Source organism: Spodoptera frugiperda, chromosome 5 (genome assembly GCF_023101765.2).
Source record: "Spodoptera frugiperda isolate SF20-4 chromosome 5, AGI-APGP_CSIRO_Sfru_2.0, whole genome shotgun sequence".
NCBI lineage: Eukaryota > Metazoa > Arthropoda > Insecta > Lepidoptera > Noctuidae > Spodoptera > Spodoptera frugiperda.
The window spans coordinates 11,880,871-11,898,007 of NC_064216.1; the positions used below are offsets into that span (position 1 = coordinate 11,880,871).

At 35.3% G+C, this 17,137-nt stretch overlaps 1 protein-coding gene across 3 annotated transcripts; it reads right to left on the bottom strand.

The window, feature by feature from the left end:
* Window positions 1-113: 113 nt before the first annotated feature.
* On the bottom strand, window positions 114-16,762 carry LOC118271750 (myeloid leukemia factor). Of its 3 annotated transcripts, XM_035587930.2 has the most exons (9): window positions 16,471-16,758; window positions 16,131-16,300; window positions 15,187-15,281; window positions 14,466-14,568; window positions 7,024-7,144; window positions 6,213-6,332; window positions 4,196-4,294; window positions 3,114-3,151; window positions 114-2,427 (listed from the first exon to the last, which is right to left on the bottom strand). In XM_035587930.2, exons 1-8 carry the CDS (start codon window positions 16,521-16,523, stop codon window positions 3,118-3,120), a joined length of 795 nt encoding a protein of 264 aa, XP_035443823.2. In that variant the 5' UTR covers window positions 16,524-16,758; the 3' UTR covers window positions 114-2,427; window positions 3,114-3,117. The 3 variants fall into 3 exon arrangements, with proteins under 3 accessions (XP_035443823.2, XP_035443822.2, XP_035443824.2); XM_035587929.2 differs by lacking the exon at window positions 3,114-3,151 and having other exon boundaries at window positions 16,471-16,757; XM_035587931.2 differs by lacking the exons at window positions 3,114-3,151; window positions 4,196-4,294 and having other exon boundaries at window positions 16,471-16,762.
* Window positions 16,763-17,137: the final 375 nt, after the last annotated feature.

Sequence of the window (17,137 nt, forward strand, 5' to 3'; positions counted from 1 at the left end):
CTTTATTATCTCACACAAGTAATAAATTGGTTCTTTACAACTAACATCAATAATATTTCTAAAAATATTTCATTAGGTCTAAATTAACAAGGTGTAAAATAAAACAAAATAAATAAATAAAATAATTAATTTATTTGAAGGAATGAGCGATTTGTAGCGGTCCAGCACCGTTGTAATTTTGTGCAGAACTGTTGTTACGACAAACAAACTGAGAATGACGGGATGGAGGTAAACGTACTACCAGGGGCCATTCAGACCTGTCATTAATACTACACGGGAACCTTCAAACTGGAAACTAACCCTTCTACCTTCGCACGACGAGGTAATACAAAATATACTCTACGGTATCACAGTCAAAGTTTACTCTGTATTAACAAAACGCCATTTGTGCCATTTTAGCTGCAAACAGTAACTCGTCTCAATGGCCGATGGACCTTAGTCTAAAAAATCCTTATTTATTACTTTGTGAACTAATATCCGCCTAGAGGGTACACAGACAGACATCTACATCTATGGAAACTCTTCATATTGTATTGAAATTACTATTTTATCGAAATCGACGAATAAATTAAAGAATGACGAACAAAAATTTATCAGTCGACCTCTATAAGGATGAACTTGGAACAATTTATCGAAAAAACTTATAAGTACGACACTTATACAACTAATGAGTTTTTTATAATTAATCATAATCTTATTTACGATATAAGAACTTAAGATTTCGAATGCTATTCTAAACTCAAGATTCGGATATGTAAAATTTGAAATGAATAGTTTTTTCCACGAAATTCCGAAAAATCAACGTTTTATATTATAACAATTTTTAGAATTTTGTTTTGAACTACGAAATATTGGTTGGAGACAGATAGGTATACTATGACATTAAATCTACCTAATATTAAATAAATCTGTGGCTTGATGTAGTTGGTCAATATAGATGGTAAGTACCATGTTACAATGAATATGAATTGGGGCAAAAGTAACCATCGCCACAGATTACAGAACACGGTAATTTATCAGACTATTTTCTAACACAGAGTACGGTTGTCAGGTGGGAGAATACAGGTAGATAAGTTATGGAATTTTGGACAAAGCACACATTACCACGACACTGAATTTATTTAACTATTTATTTGTAGAATTTGAAACTGTAATTGATTTTTAATAAGGAATATGTATCGAAAACAATGGCAGCCATCTTTAAAACTTTGCCGCCATCATTGACAGGTCGCCATTTTGTCGTGGTCACCGCGTACAGAGTCCAATCAAAGGAGGTTTTGCGCCGAGGGGCAATGACATTTGAATATTATTATTTATGTCCTATTTTATTACATTTTCACTAAGTCTACGTCCGAAGTCATTAGACAATATAGATCACGATACAAGGCGATATCACGAGTCGTTTTGTAACGGCAGCGGCCTGCCAACAAATAAATTGAACAGGAAAAGAGATCAAGGGAGTTTAACTAAAAACGAGAATCTTGCAGTTCCAAAGACCTCGGAAAGGCCGCGTAAATAAATTTTCAAACATATTTTGGCAATAAACACGCGGAAAACCTGTCCAAATTTATTTGTTCGCATGCTACAGGTCACACTGTTACAAATAATGAAAACTGAATACAATTTGTAATCGACTAAAATCAGGAAACCCGAAAATAAAATTCTAGAATTTTCAAATTCATTCTATAATCAAAAATCAAACTTAATCAAAACACGTTACTTGAAGGAACGAACGTCATTGAGCGCAAAATGTGAAATGTCGGGAGGACACTCGTAATCAGATAATCAAAAACATAAGTCAATTTGGCAAAATTCATTCTCGCTAGTTGGCGCCACTGAGGCACAAAGTCCTTTTAGTCTCTCCTAGATGTTAGTTTGTCGTTAATTTAACGAATAGATTAGTAACAAAATCTATTGCTGAAAAGACTAGCGCCTCAAGGACTAAACATAAACCAAAAAGATACCTTAAAACGAGGTGAATAGAATTCAAAGGGTGAATAGACACAAGAATGGGGTGAATAGATGTTATTTTTCCCAACATTTATTCACACCCCTTCTGTATTTATTCACCCCTCGAATTCTATTCACCCCGTTCTACCGTTACTCCTTTTCGTTTGTATATCCTAGACCGGTCCATATATGCACATGGCAATTGATATTAAAATGTAGGAGAAATGAAATAAAATGAAACATCACCGGCTGTTGGACAATTAAATTAAAATACATAAATAGTAGTGATGTGTAACCGTAGTCTACGCCGCTGTCGGGCCGCGGGTGGTCGCGGGTCTTTCGCGGGGTTAATAGAGCTTGCAGGGCTTGTGGGTCTAGTGGTCGGCGGGCGCGGGTCGGTGTGCGTGCGCCTTGTGTTGCTTGTGCCGGTGGTGGCGCTGCGGGTGCGACCCGCCGTATACCTCGCGCACGCTCGGGCTGTAAACGTAATATTTTTCTTTAGTATAAACACTCGCCTTAAGATAAGTGCCTTTTTTTTAAATGTTGTTTATTCTCCACTTATAATTTAATTGTTAAAAAGTATTTACAATGATGATATAAATCGTTATTAATTATACGTAAATGATTAAATTATTCTTGCAATTAGTTTCCATTCTGGTAGCATTGCGCTACTGGTGTAGAGTGATGCGCAAACCTTGCGCAATTTTAGTAGGTACTTTCATTCGTCATTTACAACATTGATTACTGATTAAAAATGATATCTACACTTTAATTTACTAGCTATTTTTAAACTAGCCGCCTAATAAGTATGTACAATTAATATAATATATTTAAGAACACCACAACTCATAACTTTATTCCTCCATGCGCAAGGAAATCATAGATAAGTAAATTTACTTTTGGCATTACAAATATTTACAAGAAATACATATGTTTATTTGAACACCAAAAACCTTTTTAAATATTTCTGTTTTAATTATTTAACCAAGAAAACGGGTTTCATGCAATTATAAAGGGAACTTATACTTATTAAATTAGATTAAGAAAAATTAAAAACATGCTGAATTAACATAATTATAGCAAATCATATAAAAATGTACTTATAGCAGGTATACACATAGCAATAATAATAGCCACAAATATATATTATTAATAAGTTTTACGGGTTTAATAGTAGTAACGCCTCCTCCACAATCTGGAACTGATTGGAAAAATTTGGAATAAGATTTTTGAAATCGCCATTTTGTTTTCAACTTCAAGATTTATGTCCAAACTTGTCTTACTGTCACACTCATTTCTTTAGGGGCTTTCATAATAAAATACTAAATAATGGTCTAACTGCCGCACTCAGAGACATTCATTGATTACTTAACCCAGTCCTTAGCAATTGTTTTCAGGACAAAATCGTTACTAAGGAATAGTTTAAGTAATCATTAAATGTCTCTGAGTGCGGCAGTATGTAACCATGAAATGTATTTGAATGCGGTAGACAACCAATACGATTCTGAATCTTCACTAATCTATCATTATGGGCTATATTTGCTTGAACTCAGTAATGTTTAAAGGAAATACTTGATAATAGTTTTAATACCATTTCATTGTACAATCCTCATTTCGATATAAGTCTTCATGAAAGAGTTACTTTGAAAATTATTAACCAATATTAATAGTTAGCTTATAAGAGAGAACTAAAGTACTCAAGAATAAAGTAACCAAGAATTAGAAGTTATTTAGAGTTAGACCTAGTCTATTTCTTTATAGACAGGTCAAGACTAGATAGTATTAAACAATAATTAATTACTGATTAAGTACCGATATTAGTGTACAGACACCAGCACGTCAAACCATCCCGAACTGTTATCAACCTTATTATTTGACAATAAAGTTGAAAATAAAATAGAATAATAATCTTTGAACGCTATCCTACAGTCAGCTTTAAACGTTAAACGAAATCTATTTTATAGTGATGAAAAGATTAATAAATTAATAATAAATTCAAATCTGATCACACAATGAATCGGAATGCACAATACTGCTTATTAATATGAGTCCCACCGTGACTTGAAATTAATCGGGCGTCTCTCGATTAATTCACTCGATTATTTCAATTAAAGGGCCACGTTTTCGCAAGAAGTGATAGATTTAAAGCATTTTGACAGTCCAAAGGATAGTTTGACTCGCTGTTATCCATACTGCAGACTCGAAGACTTGTGTGAGTGGTACGAGAAAAGGTTGGTGTGTTTACCTGGAGGTTAAGGTGAGAGGGCTGGCAGCGGTCCGTATGGGACGGCGGGAGGCCGGCCGGACTGAACTGGGGCGGCGCCCTGACACCTCACTACTTGTACTGCAACGTATACCATGCTAGCTAACTACGGAGCGAGACGGTTCTACTGACACTTTAATTTTCTTATGAAATATATTCGTCACATGAGCAAACTGATCACCTGTCACCCTTAGTACGACTTTGCTTTACGTTTAAAGTAACGAAAATGGGAACGCGTTCGGGGCGTTGATTGGCCGGCTTAAATAAACTAACCAATCAAAGCGCCCAACGCGTTTTGGTTTCGATTACTTTAAACGTAAAGTAAACTCATACTAAGGATACTGATTGGTAAACAATCTACGTCCCCCGTGGACAGCTGTAGCACTAGATGTTTTAATCTCAATTTTATTTGAGATGTAACCTTTTTCTAGTTAGTTTAAGGTTTTATTTTCATGTTTTGCCACGTTTTTATTGTTTGTAGTTTTACTAGCACGTGCTAACTGCTGGGTCAAAAGAGGTAGGCGTGTTATTATTGAGTATGTTACGCACTGTACCAGAATTTATTTAGCCCTGTTCCAGAACAGCATACAACCCATGCCATGTTACTTTATATTGTTTTATACATTGCCTTTTTCCATCTTCATTATTATTTCAACTAAAATAAATAGGCCTGTTTTTCTTCTTTTCAAATTACACTTTTAACATACAACTATACTTTTCTATAGCATAGCATCAATGATACATACTTACTGTCCTACTCAGAGTAATTTAATGGTAACTTAACTCAGTCCATAGCAATTGTTTTCGGTACGAAGTCGTTACTAAGGAATAGTTTAAGTAACCATTAAATTTCTCTGAGTACAACAGTTAGTATAGTATTTTAACCCACCCATAAAGTGGCAAAACATGTCGTCAGTACAACCGCCTCTATTACAAATAATAAAATGAAAAATATATATAAAATATAGAAAAAAAGAAGCCACATTAACCAAAGAAAGGCACACATACATGCTAGCAACTACTCGGGTATAGATAATACATAATAATATAACAAAATGTGCTAAGAGAAAATAGCTCTTATTGACATACCACACTAAACATTTACTAAATAAAAAAGGAAACAAATACTATGACCATAAGTACTAATTTTGATTGTAGATTTTCTTATCGACAATTGAATATCCCTTGTTATACTGGAACCTTTTCAAAAAGCATGCTATTTTCGTGAATTATGTTGTTTTTACCTATTACACCATCTGTCCAATGGACTGTAGAAAGATAAGCATAGGTGTTGTTTAACGCCACTCTTATTGAGAGACGTGGGTAACATCAGTTTATAGCGTCTCTAGAGGACTGACCGACAGATTGACATTTTAAGTATTTGCTTTGATGTTCAAAAGTGCCTTCCTAGTCTAATTGAAATAAATGATTATGACTTTGATATACCAATTATATATTTTAAACTGTTTAATTCACGGTAACGTTTTTAACATTTAAACTGCAATATGATGTGGAAGTAACATTAATATTACTTCAGTACTCGGTGTAGTGATTTTGATCACAAAATCAGACCAGACAGTGTACTATCATAGTCAAACTAAGATCCATCTTGAGTCATAATTTCAAAAAACACACCAAATGCAGTTTTTGGTAGAATCAGTGACTTGATATTAACAAAAACATTCTATATATATATTTTTTTTTATTCGATAAAAACTAATGCTTGACTACAATCCCACCTGATGGTAAGTAGTGATGTAATCGTTAATGGTGAGGCGCACTAGTTTCTTAAGAGCCTATTCACTCTAGACTTGAAGACACCCACATTGTAATCCGATGGAAAAACCGCAGCAGGCAGATTGTTCCAGTCCTTCGATATGCTACAGGAACCTACCAGTACTTTTTAATACACCTACACAAAAGACCTAAGTACTCATATTTCTACAATCCAAATCTCGACTTTACGACTAATACAAATAGGGTACATAACGTAACTCACTTGGGTACTTGTACGGTGGGCGGCGGGGCGGGCAGGGCGAGGCGTTGTGGCTCGCGGCGGGCGGCCTGGATAGCGGTGCGACCGCGGGCGTTCGAGGAGCCGGCTTTGTATTGGAACTCCCTGGAATCAGATATTAGATAAATTAGGTGGTTCACAATTTAGATGTTATTGTTGCTTTGTATAGGTGTAATTGTTGCCGATTGTCCAGTATATTTTTCCTCTCTGACATAAGGTAGACTACTCAACTTTCCACTTATTTACAATGTGCTTCTCAACGATCAAATTGTTCATTTATGGAAAACCAACAGCTATAGCAAATAGTGGTAGAAATTATAAACACATGCTAACAGAACTGTACACTATTGAAGTTACTAATATTAGTATAAGAATTGTAACAAATGTGTACTAAAATAAAGTCTATAAACTGTGTTTTTTTTATGCCCAAAGTCCTTAGTAAAGTTCGTATAATAATGACAATTAGTACAATTTTTACAATACTTGATAAACAACAAGACCAATTTAAATAAGTAAAAAAGATGGGTTGACGTAAAGATCTTGTTCGCATCAACAGCTTGCTGTTTGAAAAATGAACAATAATGATTATTATTACCAAAATATCATTATATATTTTACCCAGCCATAAAATAAATAGCCAATACCAACTGACACATTAACCGTAATTTGCCACATAATTTACTTAATAAATACTCTTCACCAAACATATACCTTTGTCATTAAAACCGTAGAACTGACTCCTAAACCTGACAAAGTAAATTAAAGCTTACATCAAAGTACTAGGGTATAAAATCACCTGTCAAAGTCCTCAGCCTCCTCTTCATCCAGATTTATGAACTCCTGCCGTTCCTCGGCGTCGCCTGTGTAGTAATTCTGCTCCCTCTCAATCAGGTGAGCCCTTTCGCCAATGTGGTGACCTGGAATTTTAAATTAAAACATAGTAACTGTAAAAATACTTGCACTAGTTTCATAACATAAGAAGCGATTTTCTTTGGAGTGCGTCGCTGTGAATTAATTATACACTACTCGTTTAGATCAGTCACCAAAGTCTAAATTAAAGTAGGGATATATAAAATAAAATAATACACACAATTCCGCCTCTACTTATTACTAGAGACTTTTTAGAAGGAAAAATCATCTAATGACTTCTCCCGCCTTGGACGAGGCGAGAGGGAGTGACAGATTCTTACTGACTAAAACCACCTCATTCCTACTCCTTCCTTTTGAGCCGAAACCCCGGTAAACCCGCTAGGTAGTCCGTAGCTCCGGATATTCCCAAAGACTTAAGGATTTAATCTAGCAACGCAAAAATGAAAATTGCCTAAGCACAAAACTACTTAGGCTCCACAAAAATTATACGAACAACCCACTTAGGGAAAAACCACTCTAAACATTATACATTAAGGAAAATCATAACAGAAAACCTCGAAAAATACCGAAAATATTCGGCAAATTAACCAACCGAATCGAGAACCCTTTTCAGTGTCCCCTTTTTTACTTTTTTTACCTGTTACTCAAAATTTAAGGGGTTTTTCCTATTCCATCAACGTGCAAGGTTTCATAACATAGAAGTCACGTGATAAGGGTCGGTCGCCACGTGTCAACTCGAGATGATTTGTTAACTGGGCAGCGTGACAAAGTTAATCCCATCAAAAACATCCTGTAAAAAACCCAAGTCTCGCAGCTCAGTCTTTCTACCGTCAAAAGTTGTGAGATCCATGTAATACCAAGTCGGTTAATCTATTTAGTGTCTACTTGAAGGACCTTCTGTCTTAAGTTATTACATAAGTTATTATCATGCCAATATTAAAAATATTTAACGTTTTAAACAAAAATAGATCGACTTGGACATCGCTTGATTTGATTATTAGTATGTATCACACTACACAGCACGACGGGCCAGCGACCAACAGGAACGAGAGTTTCAATCGCGTGAGGCGCGAGAGACTAAAGAATCTAATATAATATTGTAATATTCATTTTGTTTTCATGCGATGTCCAAGTCGATCTATTTGTTTAAAACGTTAAATATTTTTAATATTGGCATGATAATAACTTATGTAATAACTTAAGACAGAAGGTCCTTCAAGTAGACACTAAATAGATTAACCGACTTGGTATTACATGGATCTCACAACTTTTGACGGTAGAAAGACTGAGCTGCGAGACTTGGGTTTTTTACAGGATGTTTTTGATGGGATCTCACTTCTTTTTGTAGAGCCTTTCTTTTTGATACCATCTACTTCTAACGAATTTTGTTAAAGGTCTTATGATATTTTCTTATTTTTATATGTAGTCTTCCTCTTTTTCTTTTTCTTTTTAATATTGCTGCAATAGTCTATGATTTTCGTACTTCAAGACATGTCCAATCATGTGTTTTTCATTACGTCGACCATTTTACAAGTAATAATGTTGTTCAGTTTCATGGGCTAAACACACCCTTACCCACCCTATACCCCTCCCTTGCCTCATATGGTAGGTACCTATCTACACCTATTAAATTTATAACTACCACCAACCACCAACTGCATAAATAACTTTGTAATCCCATATATTTATATGGGATTACAAAGTTATTGATGCAGTTGGTGTATTTGGAAAACTGGACCGAAATTACAAAATATTTAAGTTTTCCCATGATTAAGACACTAAACTCTATATGTATTCCAAATATGAAGCTTCTAAGTCTGCTAGAAGTGCCTTGGACTTTTGATGATCGGTGAGTCAGTGAGTGACAAAATTTAGAAACTTTAACAAGTTGTCATTCTTAAACTACTGGTTCAAATTGACTGAAATTTTAAATATTCCGTGTTTATACAATGCCGGATTAGTTACTGAAGATTCAGGTTTCTTGCTTTATCCACAACCGAATTATAGGGGGTCGAAAAAGGCCCGAATTGCTTCGAGAAAAGGATGGTACGGCCGTGCCGCTTTTTTTTTGCTCGACTTGGCGGGGGCACTGCCGTGCCCCCAGATAAAATATTAATCTATAGCGTGATAGCGACAAAATTGTCGGTGTGTTATGGAAATATTATTTATTTAAGGACAACAAACAAAGCATACATACTGAGGATACAAGATAATTCTTATATTTTGTAGTGTAGCCTTAATTAAAGGCTGCCAAGGCATGCATTAAACAGAAGAAGTTTTGTCTAAGTGGCATAACAAAAAGATTTATGTCTAATAGTGAAGCTTAATAAGCTGTTGTATAAATGAAGAAGGTTTAATGCTAACTAAACTAATTTATTTTGTTTTTAATAGTAAGTAATATGTAGGAAATAGCTTTTATACGATATTTCCCTCCATCCATCAAAAGAAGCTGCAGCCTATTGGTGTGACTTTCTTACTTTACTACATTATAAAAGCGAAAGTTTATAAGATCCATGTATGTTTGTGTGTCTGAGAGACACATCACGTCAAAAAGGCTATAAGAATCAGGATGAAATTTGGAACAGAGATAGATTGTGGACTTATTACAGTCCACAATTTATCCCATACGCTTTTATCCTAGGAGAACACGAGCGAAGCCACGGGCAGAAGCTAGTACATTACATAAGACGTCTATTAGTAATTACTCTAATAGGTTGGCAAATAGCAACTAGAATCATAAATTGCACAATACCTATCTTATTTAAATACTCAACCATCAACATACTAGAGTAGAAAAACAAAGAAAAATATGAGAAATGTTCTCTTGAAAATGAACAGAATAGATAATTTATTTACATAAGCTACGGTCTGAGAGTTATTGTGTTATTCACACAATATAATAATATGCTTGCGTTAGCCGATAGCAATCTAGAATATTTACTGTGGGTAATATATTAACATAGCCCACACATAGTCATATACATATACATAGTCATTTACCTACGACTGTTTGTTAATTTTGTTTAAATTGTCATGAAATTGAAATGGATTCTATCTATTGGTATGACGTTTAATGGTAGTTGGAAGTTACATGCACTGTGACAAAAAAATGGAGCCCTGCTCAATGATATTATAAGTAAGAAGGTGTAGACAGGTTTTAAACGCTAAGAAAATGGAACATTAAGATGTGGACAATTGGCAACTTGCAAATATGGGACTGCATTTTGGAAAATAGTGAGGGACATGGTTTGTACCGTCTAGCGCACCCCGTAAAGTGTCACGCATTATGTATTTATGTTGAAAGGAAATCCAGTTATTACCTCTCCTTTTTGTATTTGCTTTATGGTATCATACATGTTCTATGAATTGTACATTATTAAGTACTTAATAGACCACAAGATATTGACAGTAACGGAGACAAACCAAATGCTTAAAGTGGCACTAGCAAGAAATGAACGATTGAAAAACCCACTACCAATAGGTACTTTCCCAAGACTCCTGCAGGATAAAAACCCACAACCTCAAGTAGAAGACAATTCCAGCTTTCTATATAACCTATTCTTAAACCATTTACAACCTTAAGCAGTAGTATAGAAGACAGATTTTACAATAACTCATGAATATGAAGAAAACTTGAGGCAACTAGCATCAACAAAATCTTTTTCTTCATAAATCCATATCAGTTGAGACTAGACTAGACAGAGATTTCACAGACACACATACGTATAAAAACTCCACCCACACATACACAAATAAACAAGATACTGAATAGGGAGTAGAAAAAACCAAGTAATTGCGTCACCCTCATTTATTTATAGACAGAGGAGAATGACTTCAGTGCCGGAGGTGCTACTGACTGGAAAAATACACGTGGAACACAAACATGTCTAGCTGACAAGAAAATATGTTGAAGAAAATTGTTTTTCAAACTACATATTTTGTTTGGCACTAACAAATCCGGCGAACTCCGTTTCGCCACCAATAATATGAATTTTCTTTGCTATAAACCTCACGGAGCCCGCGACCTTTCCAACAAAAGCAAAACCGTGGAAATCGGTTCGTCCGTTCTGGGGTTATAGCGTCAGAAAGGAAAACCCGATTTTTTTTTATATAATAGATGACCATTTTCGTTTGTTTGAGTCTAATTTAGTAATTACCCCCTTCCTTTCCTATCGATCTGCTATTTGGTACACACTGCGTACAAAAAGTGTACAAAGTGTATACAAAAAATTATGTATACTCTTTTGTTTTTATATTCACCCGTATTACATGAGAGTGAGTTGATGAGTATCAACTGGCGAAAATAAGGTATTACATTTAAGATACCCAACTTCCCTACCCGTTGAAGATAAAAGGAGTGGTATATGTATACGCGAAGAAAAAATGTGTCTTTCATTCGCTAATGAGGCTATGGCCTCTAGCGAGGGTAAATAAGGAATCGGGGTACCATGAATTGATGAGGTTAGACTCATATCATTTTACAAACACATTAACCTACTTTCTTGGGGGAAAATCCGCTTACTATGAGGATATCGAGTCTATTTAGTGATAAACTCCTTCACAACAAGAGGAAAGTGTGGCAAAGAAATGTGTATTTCTTTTTCAGAAAGGAAAAACATTATAGGAGGCACTGAGTCCATCTGTTAGGTAATGAAAAAACATTAGACACGTTTTTTTTGACATATAAGTTTAGAATACTTAGATAAAACGAATTTAAGTTTAGTAGTGGGAGCAAATACGTCATTTCTACTTAAAACATGTACCTAGAAGTGACATCACGCGATACTTCAAATCGATATATTTTCGAAAGTATTTGTTTCTGTAAGGAAATAAAAAATACGTGTCTAATGTTTTAAAATAATCTACAAGGCGGAAATTAAAACAAATAAGGGCTCCGTTTTTTGCCATTTGGCTACGGAACCCTAAAAAAATAAGTCATCTACCCTATTGTACTTTACAATGCATTTTACTGCTTCACTGGAGTAGTAAAATATTAATACAATATTGAACATAATTTAATGAGTGGGCCTTCTTGAAATTCTTATAAAATGTGTCAGCGTACAGGTGAAAACATTTGGCTCGAGTAACGTGCTTTGAACGCCAGAACATTACATATTGTGTAAAGAATTATAAATATTGTGCAGTGTACAGACTGTTGCAGACAATATTACAATGTTGGTTTAAACTGCTGCTTTTAAAGTTCAAATGCCTTTGATTAGGTTATAGAAAGCTTTATTGAGGCTCCTTTTGGGCGTAGCATGATGTTTTATAACCTTCTTCGAAAAATGGACTATACAACACAAAAATATTTTTTCAAATCGGACCAGTAGTTACGGAGATTAGCGCGTTCCAACAAATACACAAACTCTTCAACTTTATAATAGTAATATTATAAGATTCGTGTTAATAGCAGCCCTACGCGAAGTCTTTATTTAAATCAGGTTCAATAAAGAATTCGTGTAGGGCTGCTGTGCTGTATGTTTGGTTTAACTCATTTGATAAATAGACATCCGAAATCTAACATGATTTTCATTTGAACCCGTCAGTCAGTAAATACATTCCAACTAAACAGACATACGCCCGAATACTGAAATGCTTCTCAATTTTAAATGGTAATTAAATATCGTGCTATCTCTGTTTTTTACAAAGATTCTTGAGAGCGTCTTAAAATTGAGTGACGTTAGAGTATTTGACCAATACTGCAAAAACATGAGTAATGTTCGAATATTTGTCACGCCCAGCTAATGAGCATCATTCATAATAACTACAGCATTGTATCTAAAGTTAGACCACGCCAGACAGAAATAATATCAACTACCTGTGTTTATTTTAGGCAACAGTTTATTTATTTTTGGAAATAGGAACAAGCCATCGACGCCGCTCATGGCAATGGTGTTGCACCATAGGAGTTGCATGTACCTATGTTGTTCACCTTTTAGGGATCGGACCTACAGCTACCGTAATATCTATCAAACACGTGGCGAAACACAACGCACGTGTTGTTTCACGGCATTTTTCTGTGAGATAGCGCTAATTGCAAGACATATTTATTATTTATTTTCTGACATAAGAATCTTCTCCTAACAAAAACAACAAAAAAATAATAAAATTATCAAAGTCGGTTCAGCTGTTTTCGAGATATGCGCTTAACAACATATTTAGCAATTCATTTTTATATTATAGCTAAGCCAACATTTGATCATAACTTCACCTTCACTCAGTGATAATGATAAGCGATGATGCTACTCGATGGAGTTCGCCTGTTCGTTAGCAACTCCTTCATGACATTTGCACTTTGGGACGAGCAAATAACTTGGACAGAGAAACCTTTTATTCAATACATTGTATTCACAGGTTGCCTTTTGTAGTCTTAATAAATAAATGAATTGATGATCCGTTTGTATGACGAGGCGCATGAAAGTAAAGGAAGCGAGATGTATTCAAGGGTCATGGGGGTCATATTTTGTTATATTTTTAAATAAAGATGGCAAAATCAGGAACAATAGTAATACGAATTGTAGTTGACTAAAATTATTAGCTAAATTCGCTACATTTGAAATCACATTGTAACAATACAAACAATAAATTAACCAAACACAGGCAAAATATACAATACGTATTAAAGATTATTTCATTTCCGACTTTAGACCACAAAAACCACATATGCAGGATCCCATTAGTTATGAAAAATGTTTAAATTAATTATGTATATTCATTGTTATTTGTAACAAAGGTAATTATGTAGGTATGTTCTGCTCCATTGTATTAAATGCAGACAAAATTAATAACTATTACATAGCAACATAGCTAGCTACCTAAGTATTTGCACAAAAGCCAGGCCAAAGGCCTCAGTACGAGTACTAATTGGTTGGTTTATTGGGTCTTGTTTCGATCTCTTTCAACCAAAGAAGAAACTCGTTCATTGATTCCTTACATTAAGATACTAATCAGAATCAAAAAGGAAATCTGATGATGTAACATACCTAAATTCCTAAACCCCAAAAGGCCAGCAACGCATTGGTAACGCCTTTGGTGTTTCAGCAGCTATTGCTTACCATCAGGTGATCAGAAAGCTTGTTTACTGGCTTATACCATACAAAAATTATGTAGTAAGTAGTAGAGAGACATTAATATCTGTGCAAAGCCAGGGGCCTTAGTCTGCTATTACAATTGTGTCAGAATAGTAAATAGGTTGCTTATGGGCAGACGTGCTCCACCGTAGGTCGCATCATCACTTACCATCAGGTGAGATAGCGGCCAAAAGTCGGCCCATTTAACATAAAAAAAAAGGTCGATCACTGATCAGTGCAAGAGGGACGGAGCTATGTAGGTTGTATAGCTCCAGGATGGGTGTAATTAATAACTCACCTATGGCCATTTTCTTGGTACCAGTGCGGGAGTCCTGCACCGTCTTGCATGTCTCCTTAATGCCGTTCGGGCCAATCTTTGTGCTGCTGGTGGAACTATATACCTGCAACATGGATACCATATTAATTTGGATTGTAAGTCCAGCAAAACAACCTGCTTGTCTGTGTCAATGTTCTATCATTGATTTTTTGCTTCAGTAATAATAGTAGTCATTTTACTATTGCTAGAAATACAAAAAATTTTTAGTTCTTTTGAAAAAAAAACTATAAAATATGTATAGCCTCTAGACACCTGGAGTACTATAAATAGTATTAAATAAATGTTGCTGTAAAGGCCGAACGTTTTAGAACTTTGTGCTTCGAGTACGACCGGGCAGCCTTTTTATAGCATCAATTCCCGAGTGTTTGTTTTTTCCCGCTAAATAACGTTCGGCCTTTACTTCTTACATTTATTTAATACTATTTATAGTACAGGTGTCTAGAGGATAGAGCTCAAAATACAGCCTACACTGACCGCCTCGTTGCTCGAGTGGTCTGGCGATTGCCGGACTAAGGGACTCGGGTTCGATGCCCGGATCGAGCAAAATATTAGAAAATTTCTCAGTAGTTGCACGGGACTTATATCACAAATGGTAAAAAGTGGGTTTACATTCTAATGTTTATGTGTGCCAACCCCTTAGGGGATAAAAGACGCGGGTTAGTAACTTAGAATAATCACCAACCTGTGGCTTTCCGCCAGGTCCGCTGGACATGACGACGGTGCTGCTGCTGAAGGAGCTGCCGGGGGAGACATGGTGCATGTTGCCACTGCCCATATCTATTGGAAAATAAATAAAGTTCACCTTCAAGTTGCCATGTAATAACCATTTCACTTAACAGACAGACTGACGGACAATACAATTTGATGTTTCAAAAGTGCCTAGTTTAAGATTAATTAAAGTAAATGCTTTGAGTTTTAATATAATCTCTTTGAGCTGATATTGTCAAATATTTTTTATACTTAAAAAAGAATCTGGCTGCTACTAACTAAGTCTAGGTATCAAACCCAAACCAGTCCTAATTGGCCACACTTGTGCAATAGTGAAAACATTGTAATTTCAGGTCATTTACTAGTAATGGTGTAACATTTATGTTATATGTCCTTCAAAATGTCTTCTTTAATCCTTCTAATATTATAAATGTGAAAGTTAGTGAGATGTAAGTGTATGTACGAATCTATGATATGTTTCCACTCCAAAACTACTGAGTGGAATGGAATGATTGGCACAAAGCTAAACCTATATGATAAGAACAAGTTTGCTTTACATTAAATGCAAACGAAACGAGTGTGTTTAGTGCTTTGGTCAGTTGGTTCATTTTAACCGACAGTTAGTCAGTACCAAATGCTCTCTTAATAGGCAGCGAAATCATACTAAGGATACTGTCTGTAATCACACATGGGTAACTTTAATCTGCACGCAAGCACAGGCCATGGCAGAAGTTAGTAAATAATAAACATAAACATAATAATATCTAAATATTTCTGAACATAGTCATTATAAGTTGTATAATACTGTGTCAGTGACTACATATGACCACAATATTCTTACAAAATTAAAACTACCTACCAGTATGAATGAAAATAGTACTATAAAAATGGTGGCACTTTACATAATAAAACACTCACCAGTGAAAAGTCTGTTGAGTGCAGGCATCTGAGGCATGAAAGGCATCATCGCGTTAGTGTGACGAGGGCCCATGATGGAAAGAGGGCCCTCACCTCCGAACATGCCGAAAGGATCCGCGAACAAGGAGTTCATCATATTGTTCATCTGGCGCATTTGACGCATGTGAGACCTACCAAAAGATTAAAAATGTTTAATTACAAAAATCAACCATGTTTTTGTAGAATCCGATGTCCGCCATAGCTCGGTGATTGTTGATATTTCAAGGGTATTTCCATACATAACAAACATTTTTGTTTTGCGAATTTAAAGGTGAAATGCGATTAATTAGCCAATTCTTACCCGAAAAACGGATCGTCCTCCACGTCGCCCATCAACGATCCGAAGAGAGACATCTTTGTTGATTATTCACCGAAATCAACAATCACAGTCTGAATCTGAATCGAAATTAAACACTTCAACAAATCACCACCGCCACTAACGTTCAAACAACACTTGATTAACGTTTAGCAGAAATCACGTCGAAATCTCTAGCAAAAGTAGCAAATCGCGAACTCTCGACAAACCAACAAACACTTCATCCGTAGACAGTTCAACTTTTTTTGAGGCAGCAAGCAAGGCAAGGCAATACAATGACGTATCATAGACTATAAACATCAAGTTGTCATTATCGATTTCTTCATCACCGCCATTATTTTTGTACTGGCAATGTGATAACGAGTTACTTTACTACCCTCATTTGTAGTTATTTATGCCTTGAAATATTGTGTAATATTTGTGTCATAGTGGCCTCCTGGAGGTTTAAAACTGCTGCATGAGAGGGCGGGTTCAAAAGCTACCTGCTAAAAAGGCAAGTACCAAATTGAAATTTTCTGAGTTATACGTACTTCGTGGAAAACATTGTGAGGAAACCTGGGTTTATAATTTCTAATTTTATTATAAGTTAGAAATCGATGTGATGCCATGAAAATACACAATTTGCAAGAAACCTTTTTAAAATAAAATTTGT

What these genes read in the sequence shown, in the direction of transcription:
- LOC118271750 (XM_035587929.2), bottom strand. Translation starts at nt 16,523, where the DNA reads ATGTCTCTCTTCGGATCGTTGATGGGCGACGTGGAGGACGATCCGTTT. An exon ending in ACTCAACAGACTTTTCACTG is followed by an intron (nt 15,282 to 16,130) that starts GTGAGTGTTTTA and finishes ATTTTCCAATAG; the next exon opens with ATATGGGCAGTGGCAACATG. An exon ending in CCCACCGTACAAGTACCCAA is followed by an intron (nt 4,295 to 6,212) that starts GTGAGTTACGTT and finishes TATACGTTGCAG; the next exon opens with TACAAGTAGTGAGGTGTCAG.